General features: G+C 44.4%; 1 protein-coding gene across 4 annotated transcripts in view; it reads left to right on the top strand.

The window, feature by feature from the left end:
- Positions 1-16065, top strand: part of EDRF1 (erythroid differentiation regulatory factor 1) — a 190410-nt gene that overhangs the window by 55823 nt on the left and 118522 nt on the right. For 3 of the 4 annotated variants that reach the window (XM_029610048.1, XM_029610051.1, XM_029610050.1), the window contains 5 exons: positions 1530-1655; positions 2321-2445; positions 10274-10427; positions 11465-11566; positions 11890-12011. In XM_029610048.1, coding sequence (XP_029465908.1) covers positions 1530-1655; positions 2321-2445; positions 10274-10427; positions 11465-11566; positions 11890-12011 — 629 coding nt within the window. The remainder of the gene's footprint in view (positions 1-1529; positions 1656-2320; positions 2446-10273; positions 10428-11464; positions 11567-11889; positions 12012-16065) is intronic. The other variant, XM_029610049.1, reaches the window with a different exon arrangement.

The following is a 16065-nucleotide window of genomic DNA, read 5'->3' as shown; positions in this document are numbered from 1 at the left end:
AAGTTTCAGAGATTACTTTTTCCAGTTAAAATTCTTGCAGCTGTGTTTTGTAGTATTTGTAGAGGTTTTAGTGTGGTGTATGGTAGGCCCAGTAGGAGGGCATTACAGTAGTCGGTACTGGAAAAAATTAAGGCTTGCAATACTGAGCGGAAGTTGTTGGGTGTTAAAAGTGGCTTTAATCTTCTAAGAGTCATAAGTTTGGCGTATCCCTCTTTTATCTTTTGCGATATATGTTGTTTCATATTTAGTTCCGGATCGATTATCACTCCCAGGTTTCGTACTTTCTCAGCTAGTTGTATTTTTTGGTTGTTGTTGATTGTTATAGGGTTCTGAATGATCGTTTTGTTTTTTCGTTCAAGGAGTAAGAATTCAGTCTTCTCTATATTGATAACTAGTTCCATTTGGTTTAGAAGTTGTTTTATTATATCTAGGTACATGTTGGCTAAGTTTAGAGTTTTCTCAATTGTGTCATCAATTGGGAGTACTAATTGAATATCGTCTGCGTAGATATAGTGCAAAATTCCTAGCCCAGTTAGGAGGTGACATAAAGGCAGAATGTATATGCTGAATAGTGTGGCAGATAAGGCAGATCCCTGCGGAACTCCTGTTAGTAGGTTTATTTTCTCTGACATTACGTCTTTGATTTGTACTTGGAAGTATCTGTTATTTAGATATGATTTGAACCACTTGAGTGTTTTGTTGCTTAATCCTATTTCTTCTAATCTATTTAGTAGTATATTATGGGTTTACTGTGTTGAACGCCGCTGATAGGTCAAGCATTATTAAGAGGTACTGTTTACCGCTGTCAAATCCTCTCGTGATGTTGTCTGTTAGTGCAAGCAGTAATGTTTCAGTGCTGAAGTTTTTGCAGAAGCCGTGTTGTGATGGGTATAGAATATTATTGTCCTCTAAGTGTTCTGCTAATTGTTTTTGTATGTTTTTTTCTGTTAATTTTGCAATTAAGGGTAGGCTTGATACTGGTCTATAATTGCTCAGGATTAGATTGTCGCTGTTTTTTTTCTTTAGAATTGGTCTTACTATTGCTCCTTTTAGTGAGTCTGGCATGTTTCCTTCCTTTAGTAATAGGTTAATGATTTTTGTTAAAGTTGGAGAGACTATGTTGGCTACTTTTTTTTAAGTCTATGGTTGGAATTGTATCTTGTGCATGTGGGGCAGGGTTTAGTTTGTTTTTTTTTTAGCATCGATTCGACTTCTATTTCAGTTATTTCGTCGAATGTTTCCCATTGTTTGACATCTCTTTTTTACATATTGATTTTTTGTTTGGTTATTATTGGAATCTTTGCTTTTAGATTCGTGATTTTGTCATTGAAGAAAGTGGCTATTTCATTACATTTATTTACTGGTAGGCTCTGTGAAGTGTTATTTTTGTCAGTTATGAGGTTTTTTACTATGGTGAACAGGGTTCTTGGATTATTTGCGAATTTTTTTATTTTATTGCTGTAATATTGTTGCTGTATACATTATAATAATGACTTCCTTTGTCTTGTTTTGTTACTCCTCTACCATAGAACATTAAAAAACTTCTGAAGATCCCCTACAGCAAGTCCCATGTAAGCATGGCTGTACACCGCATTGGGCGAACTCTCCTACTTGACGAGCTGGATATTCAAGAGCTCTTCATGAGATCATCTCAGGTTAAGTATTTTATTTCATTATAAAGAGCTGCTGATGTACATTGTCTTCTGAAATTTTCCTCACTTTTTTTAGGGCTCTACTTACCAGCAATTCATATGACTGTGATGGGTGCCAGTGATGGCCAAGTAGAACCTTTTTCTCAGATAGGACTGTACATTGATTTCAAACAAGCAGTAATTGACAATTGCAATTTGATAAAGTTTTATAAGGAATTACCAAACTAAAGTAGATCCAAGTTTTCTTTTAGCTTAACTAGTGCAGCTTCTCCTTTAGGTTACATTGAAACTTGAAAGCTGCCAGGTTAAAATCCTGAAATCTGTTAGACTGTATCATTATGGTAACCCTCAGCAGCTTACTGTATTTTTTAATCATTTCATTCTTTTGTTAATTTTGGCTCAAAGAAAGATGTGAAAGCTATAAAGTTCAATCCTCTCAAGTGGTATTTTTTTCTGTTCTGGTATAGCAGAATTTTATTTTTTTTTTTCTTGTTTCTTTATCTCTGGTCGTTTGGCGATAGTAGTCTTGTCAGATAACACGTGTTGCAAGATACTTTGTTCTCTTAGAATTTGTTCCCATTTTGGCTGCTGTGTGTTGGAAATCTAAGGCTAGCTTAGTATGTTTTATTTGTCTCATGCATAACTTGTGCTTGTTCTCGTTTCTGAAGACAGGAGATTGGACATGGTTAAAGGAATTCTATCAAAGACTAATAGACCAAAAATGGCAGAGAAAAAAGAAGAGCAAAGAGCACTGGTACCAGAAGGCGATTCTTTCTAAATTTTTGTACTACAGGTAGCTTGAATATTCTGAGTAACTTGTTTCTTTGTCTAGTTCTTCTAGAGTATTTTTTTCAGAATGTTGGTTTTTGCTAGAATGCAAAATATATATATTTAAGGACTCTTGAATCTCACACAGTCATATTTTCCTGCAATTTTGCTTATTTGCTGCACATTTGAAAGGTCATTTTCAAACTCTTTGCATTGGGGCAAAGGTTGAGCATACTTCTTATATGTGGACTTTTCACCAATTTTCAAAATGAAAGTATGCAGGACTTTCACCTTGAAACTTGCCATGAGTATTAGAGTACACAAGGTCACTTGCACCTGCTTTTTCATAGGTAGAATTTTGCTAGAAAAGTACATGCAATGATTTGAAAATGCCATCTATGCATGGGAATGTCACTTCTCAGTCTGGCTAAAGGTACACACATTGTTTCACAACATGCAGAAAGTTTAACTGCATGGAGGGAGGGCCATTTGCAGACAGCCAAATAACATGGGTAAAATGCTTTTAAAATTGACCCTCCCATGTGCAAAACTGTTGTGATGTACAATTATTTAAAATTACCCATTTTCAGAATAATGTTCATCTGAATTTTCTGGATTGTGAACATGGATCCAAATCTGAGCTAGGAAGTGGCATTTTTCAGACTTTGTTAAATCTCAGTAGTTTTCTTGTATTTGTATTTTTTTATCCATCATCACAATGGGGAAAACAATTGAAAAATGAGTGTAGATTGTGAATAGAGATTATAATTTTTCCCCATTTTCAATACTATATATAAGGCTGAAAAAAAACCCCTAGGGTTTCTTAGTTTGGCACCTGGTAGTGGTGGCTTGGGCAGAAGAACTAGTGCAGTCAAACCCGTGCTGAGGAGAGACTAGAAAGAGGCTGGAGAGAGGGCATCTTGGGAGCAGGTGGAGTAGCCAGAAGGGGGCAGGAGCTGAAGGGAGAGGCTGGGGAGGCGGAAGGGGTTAGAGCAGTTAGAGGGTGGGACAAAAAGGAAGTTTAAGCCAGAGGAAAGGGAAAGCAGTGAAAAGTAGGAAAAATGCCAAATAAGAAAAAGATTTTAAAAAAAAGTTTAAAAAAACCCCAAGCAAAATAAGATTAAAAAACAAAGTAAGAAAATAGACACAAAATAAAATTTGATCAATGTTATTTTCTGACCCCTAAAAATTCTTGGCTGGTGCCCAGGTTATCTAAATAGTTTACTTCCCTGTAATATATCATCCTTCAAGGGTTTATGTTCTCCATGAGTCTGAACAACAACTCCCAGAGCCATGCAGGTGCCTGTAATATACTTGCACTATGTGGAAAACAGCTGCAGGTGAAGCTATTGAGATAGTGATAGAATGGAAGTGGGGCCAGGTGACTGTACATTTTTTTTTCCGTGTCACTAGCTTTGCTTGTATTTACGTGACCCATCTGCGTATTTATATGAACATTTCAAGGAAGCTTCAGGAATGGCTGCCACTTTAGTAGGATATGAAGTAACCAGAAAGTTGAGCAGTGTGGAGCTGAAGTTGACCAATGATAGGCTGTAGTGGATGCAGTACAGTTAGGCTGTAGTGGATGCAGTACAGTTATTCTGTAAAGAGTCAGCAGAGTAGAATCCTCCAGGAAAAGGCCTGTATTCCCTGTAAGTATCAGGATCAGTCCAGACGGTGGGTTATGTCCCCCGTCCAGCAGATGGAGTCAGAACAAAGCTTCGGAGGGTGCTGCCTCATAAACCAGTGCACCCTCTGTGAAGCCTCAGTATCTTTCTGACTCCAGCAGATAGGAGTAAGGAACCTTGGCTTCCCCTGTGTTGAAGAGAGATTTATTCTTTCTCCTTTTCTCTTCTGTTTTCTTGTGTTGATGGATCAAGTTATTTGAAAAAAAAAATAGTATTACAGAGTGCAAGCATTTCCTTTGCTCCTAACTTGCAGACAGTTCTGTTTTGCTCTTGGGCTAGTCTGTTTCTTTCCTTCTCTCAGCGCATGCCATGTTCATGGTGGGGTAAGTCTGTGTGATTTTATTTCTCTATCTTAGGTTTCTTAGAACTGACTTTTCCCGGGGGTGAAAGTTGAAGGTTTCAGCCCCACCCCCCCTGCCGCAGCCCGACCCGCGGCCCCGAGACGCGCATTCCTCGGGGCTGCTGACTGCAGAGAGGTAATATTCCTCTGCTAGCACGCTGCTTATTTCGGGGTTGGAGTTTCAAGCGGAGGCATTTTCCCACTGCCCGCGGCACAGGTTTCCTCGTGGCTTCCCCTCTCTCCTCTCCTGGCTCTCATGCCGAGAGCGCACCGATGTTCAGCCTGCGGGGAGCCGGGATCGAGGCTCTCCCGCGAGGGGATATGTAAGAGGTGCCTTCCTGGTAGGGAGGACACCTCGCAGCCGGCGGGATGGCCTCCATTGCACGATGAAGCGCGTCTTCATATTCCTGGGTCGGCCCCGATTCCGTCTAGAGCGGGAACGGCGGCCATTTTGATTTCTGAGCCAGCCATGCCATTACCTGTGGTGGAAGCACTAGAAGATTTTTCGCACATTCAGCCACCGGTTTTAACGCCGGTTCAGCCCTTGGGACCCTATTTTCAGCCTGGGACTCCTCCTGCCTTGCCCCCCCCCCCCCCCCCCCCGGGCCCTTCACCATTTACCACAGATTTTGTGCTACTTATGCACAACACATATCTGGCAAGAATGACCCAGTCTCCAGACACCACGACAGGACCCCCGCCCCCCAAAGTGCCCAGGGCTGCGGATACCCCTGGGGGGGTATCAGGGGCCCCACAAGGGACCTCCCGGGTGCAGCTCGCACTGCCCCTGGTGGAGGGAGTTGATCCAGTCCCGGATCCCGGACTAGTCGATCCACTGCTTGGACTGGATGACCCACTGCTCACGGCACAGATGGAAGGAGACGACCCGAGGGTACTACAGATTTTTCAGAGGGAAGAGTTGGATGCTCTCATTCCGCACATCCTCCATGAGTTAGACATCAAGGCTCCCCAGGACCCACTGGGGCCCTCTACCTCGGGAAAGAAGGGGGACCCAGTACTAGCGGGACTTCGTCCCCTGTCAAGAGCTTTCCCTACCCATCCTACCTTCATGCAACTTTTAGCCAGGGAATGGGACGCGCCCGAAGCCTCACTGAAGGTCAACAGGGCAATGGATAAGCTATACCCTCTCCCCGAGGACTTCTTGGATCTTCTTAAGGTCCCGAAGGTAGACTCGGCAGTATCGGCGGTCACAAAGCGTACGACTATTCCGGTCACAGGAGGCACGGCCCTGCGGGATCTGCAGGACCGGAAACTGGAAGTCTACCTCAAAGGGTATTTGAGGTTTCCGCGCTTGGGGTCCTAGTGGCCATCTGTAGCTCCCTCGTGCAACGAGCGAGGCTTCGCTGGGTACAGCAACTACTGACCTCTCAGGGTCTCCCGCCGGAGTAAGCAAGTCAGGCAGACCGCCTGGAGGCGGTTATAGCCTATGGAGCGGACGCATTGTACGACCTGCTGCGAATTCTGGCGAGGTCAATGGTGTTGATAGTCTCGGCACGACGCCTTCTTTGGCTCTGCAACTGGTCGGTAGACTCTTCATCCACGGCACGGTTAGGATCTCTCCCATTTAAGGGGAAATTTCTCTTCGGGGAGAATTTGGACCAGATCATCAAGTTACTCGGTGAGAATGCGGTACATCATCTACCTGAGGACCGACCGCGATCTTCTAGATCGTTTAATCCCTCCAGAAGTAGGTTTCGCACGCAGCGCCGCTCCCGCGCCACTAGTCAGACGACGCTCAGACACCCTCTTCCAGATCTCAGTCGTGGACTCGTTCCTTTCGAGGCCGCAAACCAACTAGGGACGGGGTGGCCCAAGGGGCTCCCTCCAAGTCCTCTCAATGATGCCAGACTGATCCACTCCTCGACCCCCAGGATTGGGGGGCGAATCTCGCTCTTTTACGAGGAGTGGGTCCGCATCACCTCGGATCAGTGGATTTTAGACATCCTAAGGCGCGGTTACGCATTGGATTTTGTTCGACCACCAAGAGGCAGGTTCCTCTTTTCTCCCAGCGGAACACCCCACAAGCAGCTCATTGTTCGCCAGTCTCTCGACAGACTACTAGCTCTTGGGGCTATCATCCCAGTACCTCCCGAAGAGGTGGTCTCAGGACACTATTTAATCTACTTTGTGGTTCCCAAGAAGGAAGGATCCTTCCGCCCGATACTGGATCTCAAGATGGTCAAGTCTCTCAAGGTCCTTCATTTTCGGATGGAGACTTTACGTTCCGTGATCGCGGCAGTTCACTGGGGGGAATTTCTTGCCTCTCTGGACCTGACGGAGGCTTATCTTCATATTCCCATCCTCAAAGTGCATCAGCGTTTTCTCCGCTTCAAGATCCTGGGTCAGCATTTTCAATTCCAGGCCCTCCCGTTCGGTCTTGCGACTGCCCCCCTGAACATTCACGAAGGTAATGGTGGTGGTGGCGGCAGCTCTCAGATGCGAAGAGATCTTAGTTCACCCATATCTGGATGATTGGCTCATCCGCACAAAGACACTGATGCAGGGGCATGCAGCGGTCACTCGGGTGGTGCAACTTCTACAATCCCTCGGTTGGGTTGTCAACCGAGGGATTGTAGAGGGAATAAGAGCAGTCTTATTCCGTCAGTCTTTGGATTTCCTGGGGCGCTTCGACATAGCCAGGGGCAAGGTCTTCCTGCGTCAGGATCGGGCCCAGTCACTCCGGGAGCAGGTGCATCGCTTCTCTTGTCTCCCCGCTCCCACGGCCTGGGATTATCTACAGGTCCTGGGATCCATGGCATCCACTATCGATCTCGTACCTTGGGCGTTTGCACATATGCGCCCCTTACAGAAGGCATTACTCTCTCGCTGGAAACCGGTGTCACAGGATTACCAGCTCGTCCTCCCACTCCCCAGTTCACCAGAGACAGCTTACTTTGGTGGCTAGACTCTCTCCATTTGGCGCAGGGCATGCCCCTCGAAATTCCAAACTGGGTGTTGGTCACCACGGATGCCAGCCTGGCTGGCTGGGGGGCAGTCTGCCAGACGAGCTCAGCACAGGGTCTGTGGACAAAGTCTCAAGCTGCGTGGCCCATCAATCGCCTGGAAACGAGGGCAGTACGTCTGGCACTGGAACGTTTTCTTCCTCTCGTTCAGCATCGGGTGGTCAGGATCCTCTCGGACAACGCGACCAAGTAGAGTACATCAACTGCCAAGGGGGGGCATGAGGAGTCGACATGTCTCATTGATGAGACATGTCGACTTCATCTCTTTCACCTTGCAGCCTCCCACATTGCGGGCGTGGACAACATTCAAGCGGACTTCCTGAGTCGACAACGTTTGGATCCCGGGGAATGGGAACTCTCCGTGGAGGCGATGCAGCTCCTCATTCATCGTTGGGGGACCCCTCACCTAGATCTTATGGCCACTTTTCACAACACCAAAGCGCCGCGATTCTTCAGTCGCAGAAGGGATCACGGCGCAGAAGGCGTGGACGCGCTGGTCCTCCCTTGGCCACGTCATCTCCTACTCTATGTATTCCCCCCGTGGTCACTAGTGGGCAAGGTTCTCCGAAGAATAGAGGTACACCAGGGCCCAGTGATTCTGGTGGCACCGGAATGGCCACGCCGTCCTTGGTTCGCGGACTTCATCAACCTCGTGGTGGACGGCCCTCTACGACTGGGCCACCTGCCGCGCCTACTGCATCAAGGCCCAGTATTTTTCGACCAGGCAGAACGCTTCTGTCTTGCGGCCTGGCTTTTGAAAGGAGGAGGCTCCGACGTCAGGGATACCCGGAGGCTGTAGTCACGACCCTCGTAAAGGCTAGGAAAACATCAACCTCCATCGCTTATGTACGAGTCTGGAAGATTTTCGAGTCTTGGTTCATCTCATTCCGCAAAGCCGAGATCGGCTTCCGTGCCTCAGATCCTTGCGTTTCTTCAAGACAGTTTGGAAAAGGGTCTCGTTTACGACTCCTTGCGGGTCCAAGTCTCGGCTCTTGGGTCCTTGGTCCACCTGCAGGAACACCTGCTGCTGTCCTCTCACCCTGACATCGTTCGGTTCCTCAAAGGGGTAAAACATCTGAGATCCCCGGTCCAGAATCCTTGTCCCTCCTGGAACCTCAATTTAGTCCTCCAGATCTTGGCTGGACCTCCCTTCGAACCTCTGCGCTCCTCCACTCTCAAAGACCTCACTCTCAAAACTGTCTTTTTGGTGGCCATTTGTTCTGCCCGTCGGGTCTCCGAGCTACAAGCACTATCATGCAGGGAGCCCTACCTCCATTTCACCGACTTCGGGGTCTCCTTGCTCACAGTGCCCTCGTTCCTGCCCAAGGTGGTCTCGGCTTTTCATCTGAATCAGACAGTAGAACTCCCGTCCTTCTCTACTGATGATTCACGGGAGCTACGAAGTCTTGATGTTAAGTGCATTCTGATTCGGTACCTGGAGGTCACCAATGAATTTCTTCTTTCGGACCACCTGTTTGTTCTCTGGTCGGGACCAAAGAAAGGCTACAAGGCGACGAAGACTACCATCGCTCGCTGGCTCAAGGAGGCGATTGTAGCAGTATATATAGGGACGGGTAGACAACACCCTCTGGGAATCAAAGCACATTCTCTCCGATCTCAGGCGGCGTCCTGGGCAGAAAGCCAGGCTGTCTCCGCTCAGGAGATCTATCGTGCGGCGACCTGGAAATCATTACATACATTCGCAAGGCACTATTGCTTACAGCTTCAGTCACCGATCTCCGGTTACTTTGGCGACAGTGTCATTCGAGCAGGGCTTTTAGGGGCCCACCCTCTGTAGGGAAGCTTTGGTACATCCCACCGTCTGGACTGATCCTGGTACGTAGCAGGTAAGGAATAATTTTCTTTTCCCTGTAATTTTCGTTCCTGTAGTACCATGGATCAGTCCAGACGCCCTCCCTAAGAAATTTGGAGATTGGGGTTTACTGCTCGACTTCCCTTATGACTTTGCTAATCTGTTCACACTATTCTGTTTCTCAGAGTCCTTTTTGCAAGTTTCACTTTTGACATCAGTTTTGGGTATCTGTTCTAAATAGATTTTTGTTCATAGTCATCAGTGGTTGTTTAGCTTGATCCATTCTTCTCTCTCTCTATGGCTTCTTCTCTCTCTATGGCTTTGATTTTCTTTATACTGAGGCTTCACAGAGGGTGCACTGGTTTATGAGGCAGCACCCTCCAAAGCTTTGTTCTGACTCCATCTGCTGGATGGGGGACATAACTCACCGTCTGGACTGATCCATGGAAATCGGAGCGGCCTCGGAGGGAACTTTCCTTCCGCCTCCCCCCACCTTCCAATCCCTTCCCCTACCTAACCCACCCCCCCAGCCCTATCTACACCCCCCCACCTTTATTCCCAAAGTTACGCCTGCTCGCGGGCTGCCTGCCTGCGCGCCCGGTTCTGTTCCGGGAGCTGATCCGGCGGCTGTGGCCACGCCTCACGAAACGCCCCCGGGCCGGAACCACGCCCGCGGCCATGCCCCCGGAACGCTCTCGGATGAGGCGCCGCCACGACATGTCCCCCCCCCCCCCCTGGAAAGTCCCGGGGCTTTGCACGCGCCGGCAGCCTATGCAAGATAGGCTCGGTGCGCGCAGGGGGGGTTTGGGGTAGGTTTTCGGGGGTTCTGCGCAGAACCTACGTGTGTAACCCTTTGAAAATCTACCCTTTAATGTGTATAATAATGGACTAGTCCGTTTGGAAACTGTGTTGGTCTGATTCATAATGTTAGTCAATTAGAGAAAAATGTATTTCTTTTCTTAAGAATGAAATTAAAGACCAGAGTTGAATGGTCTCCTTTTGTTTTCTTGCCTCTTTTTTGCCCTTAGCATTAATGGTGATGACTCTGCACAACCAATCCCTTCCACCAGAGATGAGCACGGAGGCTCTCCGACTTTAGACCAGACAAGTGATGCACAGAGTGCTTCCTGGCCGGCACCTTTTGAAGCTTCATCCTCTGTATCTGAAGATGCTGCCAATCAGGTTAATTATTCCTCAAAAGATTTTGCTGTTAGAAATGTTTGCTTTTATTGTATTTCATAATAAACTTTTATTGTTGGTTCTAATGTTGAGAATTTGAAATGCAAGATAAAGATCAGTTAATGCAAAAAATTTTTTAACAATAGTAATGTAATTATACTGCTGCTGCTATTAGTTATTTGTATAGTGCTATCAGATGTACACCTTATTGTACAGAGACACATAAGAGAGAGTCCCATGTCTTTGGATTTTATAATCTAGTTAAGACACAGACAAAAAAGATTTAGGGAATCAACATGGCCGTGCTTTGGAAGTACTAAAACCAGCTGGGTTATAAGTGAGATTAATTGAGGAAAGCGTCCATTGTACTTCAAGTAAACCTGCAAGAAATGAGGCCTGTGGCCTTTTAAATGCCTGTATAACAAAAACAGGAAGTGTTTGGGTGGGACTCTTAAATTACACCAATCAGCTCTTCAGATTCCTTAGTTTCCAACACAAATTGTCCTTTTATTGATGCCCCCCACACCAAAGAGTCATAAAAATTGTTTAAAACCTAGGAACCATCTTAGAACCAAAAACTCTGAGAAAAATGTTAAACCTGTCACATCAAAGTTCAAGCCCGAACGGATATATTTCATTGATGTACTTTGGCTTTTACACACACCGTATTTAATTCAGAATACCAGTTTTCTGCAGTTGGTGTCTGGACCGTACCACTTCTTCTGCTGAGTAGAATGTAGCAGGTCAGAGTTGCAAGAGTAAGTGTCAGTTTGTTGGTCTGTGGCATCTACAAACTGATTTTTTTTATTCTCTACTCTCAAAAACCATGAGCTGAGATTTTTTTGACTTGTCAGAAGCTTGCAATACAAGTGCCATATATGCATGGAATGTATTGGTATGCTTATCCACTCCTTGAGAAAATGGTGCTTTGTGTGGGATTAAAGTTAGGGTGTTAGTCTATGTGCCTTGCATGTTCAGGATATGTGCCTGATTAAAGCACAGCAGCAGAATCACTCGTTCTATGCTTGCACTTTTCACAGGGGAATGTGCCTCTTGAACCCTCATATATAGTGGGGCTTGTGGCCTCAGCCCCCAAAGAGCAAAACCTAACTACTTTATTCAGTGACGGGGAAAACAGTCAGGTATGCTTTATGTGGAATCTGAGCTGAAACATGTAAATTCCCCCCAATTAAGTTCATTATTTAACCCTGCTCTAAATTGGCATTCATAGAAAATGAAACCAGTTCTTTCTAGAAGTAGCTTGTGTGGCATATGTAAATTTTTGTCTCGCTCTGAATATATAAAGCAGTTTTCATTTCTTCTTGTACTGTCTCTTTTTTTTGCTTCCCTTGCATTTTGTATTCCATTCTGCCATAAAGTCTGTTGTGCTTTTTTTTCATTGTTTTAATTTTTTTCTTTATTTTTTCTTTATTATTATTATTAATTTTTTTTTTTTTTTACAAAGGGTCTGAAAAATGATTTTATTAGAAATATTCTGTGGACCTTTGAAGACATTCACATGTTGGTGGGATCTAATATGCCTATATTTGGAGGTGGCAGATATCCTGCTGTCAGCTTACGGCTCAGGTGAGTTATCACTTAATTTTTTTTTTCTTTTTTTAGTCTCATAAAAAACTGAGACATCTGCTTACAACTGATGGAGAAACGCTGTTGCCACTGGTTTGATTTCTGCTAATTTTTAAAGAAATCTGTTTTCCATTTATCTAATGTCTCTAATTGGGTCTTCATTACATTTTATTAACACATTGATGGCATTTTCTTTTTTTTTATTATTTATTGATTTTTTACATATTTGCATCAAGAAAAAACTTGAAACAGCAAACAATTAGAAATTAAATCAAAATAATAAGGTTGTAAAGAAGAAGACAGAGGAGGAATAGAATATCTTGTCTCATTTCAATCAGTCCTCAATAGAGGAGGATCCTAACCCTACCTTAGGGAAAAAAAAGAAAAAAACATCCAGTCACTTATAAGGAAAACAGCTAGCTCAAGGGGGAATGTATACAGCTAACTTTAAACAGATTATGAGGGATTGAAAAAAAACTATAGGAAGCGCTTTGATATTTTATAAGGCATTTACATGAAAATTTGAAAATTAAAAAAGCTCCAAATTACAATACCCGAGGTCTCAGTAACATAAATTGCCTCCTTTTCTTCTGGGTTTGTCTAGAAATATCCGAATATACTTGAATTCTAAAATCCAAGAAAGGTTCCAAGTGATGATGAAAGAACGTTCTTAGTACCCAATCTTGATCTGATTCCAAGAGAAAAACAGCATTAAGAGTTGTTGAAACAGGCAAAACGCCCACAAAGGATTCAAGAATTATAGTCAAGTTCATATCAGGTGGTTTAATCGGAGAGAGGGCCTGCAAGTTCTTTCCGTCTGGTAAAGCTTTCTTAAAAGATGGAAGGTAATACACCCCAGAAGTCATAGGCAAGGTTTGTTTGGATATTTTTTAAATTTTCATCAGATATTCCTTCAGCAAATCTTTGGGGGTCACAGCAGGATCTTTGGGGAAATTAATAAAATGTAAATTTTTCCTTCTAACTTGATTTTCTAACTGTTCCAATCAATTTGACAAATATTGATTTTCTTTGATCAAATTTTGTTGTAATGTGGAGACACTAACCACTTCAGATTTAAAGGACTCACATACTTCTTTTTGAGTCTTACTTTCAATTTCAAGCTTTTTCATACATGTATCCATCTCATTTATGCATTTTTTGAGTGGATTGATTTGAGCAGATATATTATTTAATACCTTAATGGCTTCCCAAATTGTTTCTAAAGAAAAGGTACTAGGTCTTACCAACTCTGCGTACCGTGAAGATATTAACCCCTCCAAATGTGTAGAAGGCTCTCCATTTTGCCACTGTGTCTCACTACCAGGCATCCACCCAGCATTGTCAACAATGGCTCCAAGGTGGCTCCAACCAGGTCTGTGGTCCCAGGACTTAACGCTGCGTTTGCCATATTATCAGCTGGCGTCGAGTTTCGTCGCGGGTCTGGCATCATCGCCTGGGCAGGATTAGTGGGTGGAATCCATTCCTCCGGGGACAGAGATGATAAGGAGTCTGGGAGAGAGTAGAGTACAGCTTCTTGAGAACTCTCCAGTGACTCAGCTCCCAAAGCAGAAATCTCCCGTCACACGTGAGCATCCATGGCTCCGATCACTGGGCTCGATAAGAGGGCACCTGGGACATCCCTTTCCCTAGCTCCGCTTTTCGAGCTGAGTGAGGCATAACCAGGTATATTGAGAATAGGAAAGGATCAGCCTCAATTGTGACTAAGCTAGTGTGGCCATCTTGGATCCTGGCAGAATCGGCATTTTCTTTTGATTAAGGTGTTTGTTCAGCCCATCCTTGCCATTTCACAGACATAGTATTGAAATAGAGCAGTATTTACTATTTTGCAAGGAAAACCAGTCTTTAACTATTTAGCAAAGTTATTTTGTGTGTAATTTGTGGGTTGTCAAGGAGCTGTGCTCAGAATATGACATGACTGACTGCCCAGGCTATGGAAAGTGCCACCATCAAACAGTAACTCGAATGTGAGCTAGTTTATTTCCAGTAGTATTCTTTATTGCTGTGGGAGCATTCATTTTATATAGCAGTGAGAGCTAGTGATGGCTTCCTGATGCTAATGTAAAATGGCTGTTTCTAGCACAAGTAGAGAATCCTTGTCAAGGGGAGTTAGCTAACAGTGCTTTGAGTGCAAGATTTATAATGCAGCAAGGAGCTAATTCCCCTGACTGAACTATCTAGTACCTGTTTAGAGAATGGAGTTTCTCTTTAAGCAGTAGTTCAGTTCCCTACTTCACTAGCAAGAAAACTTTGTTTCCTGAATTGCTCTATAATTGGCCAACCCTGCAGATAGAGAGTAATTAGTAATATAGAACCTCTACCAAATCATAAAGAAAATGTTTCTAAGAAAGTTATTTTCTCAGTGGGATTGTAGGAGGGCAGTCCTCACACATGTGGTGATGTTATCAGATGAGGCCCAGCACAGAAAAATTATATCAAAGTATCTAGAACTTTCTGTGCCTCACTGGGCATACTCACTTGTGCCATTATAGCACATGTCCACACGGGTCCCTTCAGTCTCTCTTTTTCTGCAGAGCCCTTCAGTCGATGTGTTGCCTCTCTCCTCTGTTCTGGGCCTTTAGTGCCATAGGCTATCAAACCATCACTGCTATTGAGTTCAGTTTTGCGTCTCTTTTATTTTGGTATGACATGTCTAGTAGGTTCCAGTGATGCCCCTGATGCAACAGGACCATTTCTGTCACTGACCTCCATGATAGATATGCCCTTTACTTAGGGGCATTGCATGATGTGCATGGGTGCGGCAAGTTTGCAGCCATAACCTAAAAAGGATGCTAGTCCTATTTGGAACTCATGGATAAACTCTTTGGGTAATGGAAGACCAATCCATTGGTATCAGAGGCATCGACATTGAAGGTCCACAGAACTGTACAAATGGAAGGAACGGCATTGACATCGGGCTAACTGTCGATTCCCTCGATACTGTTGGCTAATAGAAAAATAGAAAACCTGGAGACAGGCCATCATCTGACTCTTCCCGCTCAAAGAAGGCATTTGGTTCTGCCTCTTTGACTTTGGCATCAGAGAGATTTCATGCTGACCATCAAGGGAAACCAAAGAAACGGTGGCATCAGTCTTCATCGACGCGCAATGCTGGGAGCATGGGGATGGTCCGGCGTATACCAAGAACCCCTTTAAGCAGTCCTACAGCGAGGAGAGCACATCCTCCTAGACAGGTCTTGATATCCGCCACCAATCAACCTCTTGGTTCTGAAGAGGATGTGGTTACTCTTCCTGCTTTCCAGTTGGTGTTGGCATCAGCAAGCAGTTTTCGAGGAGGAGTTGGATAAAAAGATTCTGCACGGATTCACTTATGAATCAAATCTCCCAATATATGATACACTTTCAAGTCAGCTTACTGATCACCACCCTGTCTCAATTACTCTGGGCTTGGCAGATCATCATGGAGCAGCAGTAATGTGGAAATTGAATTTGTCTGTGCTGGGTAAAAATGATTTTCTTGAATTGATATAGGTAGCTATTTCAGACTTTGATTTTCACAGTCCAGCTGACTATGGACCTCTCTTTGAGGTGGAGACCCCTGAGGGCTGTGTTAAGGGGCAGACTTTTAAGTTATTTGAATCACCTAAAAAAAAAAAAAAAAGTCTACTTGACTGAGTAATGCCAACTTGAAAGAGAGAGAACTGAGCTGGAAGATGAACACAACTTGACCGTTCAGCCAAAATGCTACAGAAACTAATCAAATTGAGACACTGGCTCAGAGGTCTCCAAGTTGGTAGAATTTAGATGGCATTGAGATAAACCAACAATTTGAAGTGAAGAGAAACGTTGGGTTGCCATCTTTTGAAAAAGTTTTGTTAAAATCATGATAACTCACCCTTGAAAAAGGACTGGCACAATGTATTAGCAGTCCGAAACACGGCCCTGTGTCAGGTTACCAGCTTCTTGTCAAGAGATGCAAGACTATCACGAATAGTGAAGTTTGGAATACTAGAAGTTAAGTACTTCATTTGATTTTTAACTGCATAAACATTTTTTTTCAAAAAATTAGTCTATC

The sequence above is a fragment of the Rhinatrema bivittatum genome, chromosome 7, assembly GCF_901001135.1.
Source record: "Rhinatrema bivittatum chromosome 7, aRhiBiv1.1, whole genome shotgun sequence".
Taxonomy (NCBI): domain Eukaryota; kingdom Metazoa; phylum Chordata; class Amphibia; order Gymnophiona; family Rhinatrematidae; genus Rhinatrema; species Rhinatrema bivittatum.
Note: the sequence above shows the minus strand (reverse complement) of the source record. Positions and strands in the feature narration are given on the sequence as shown.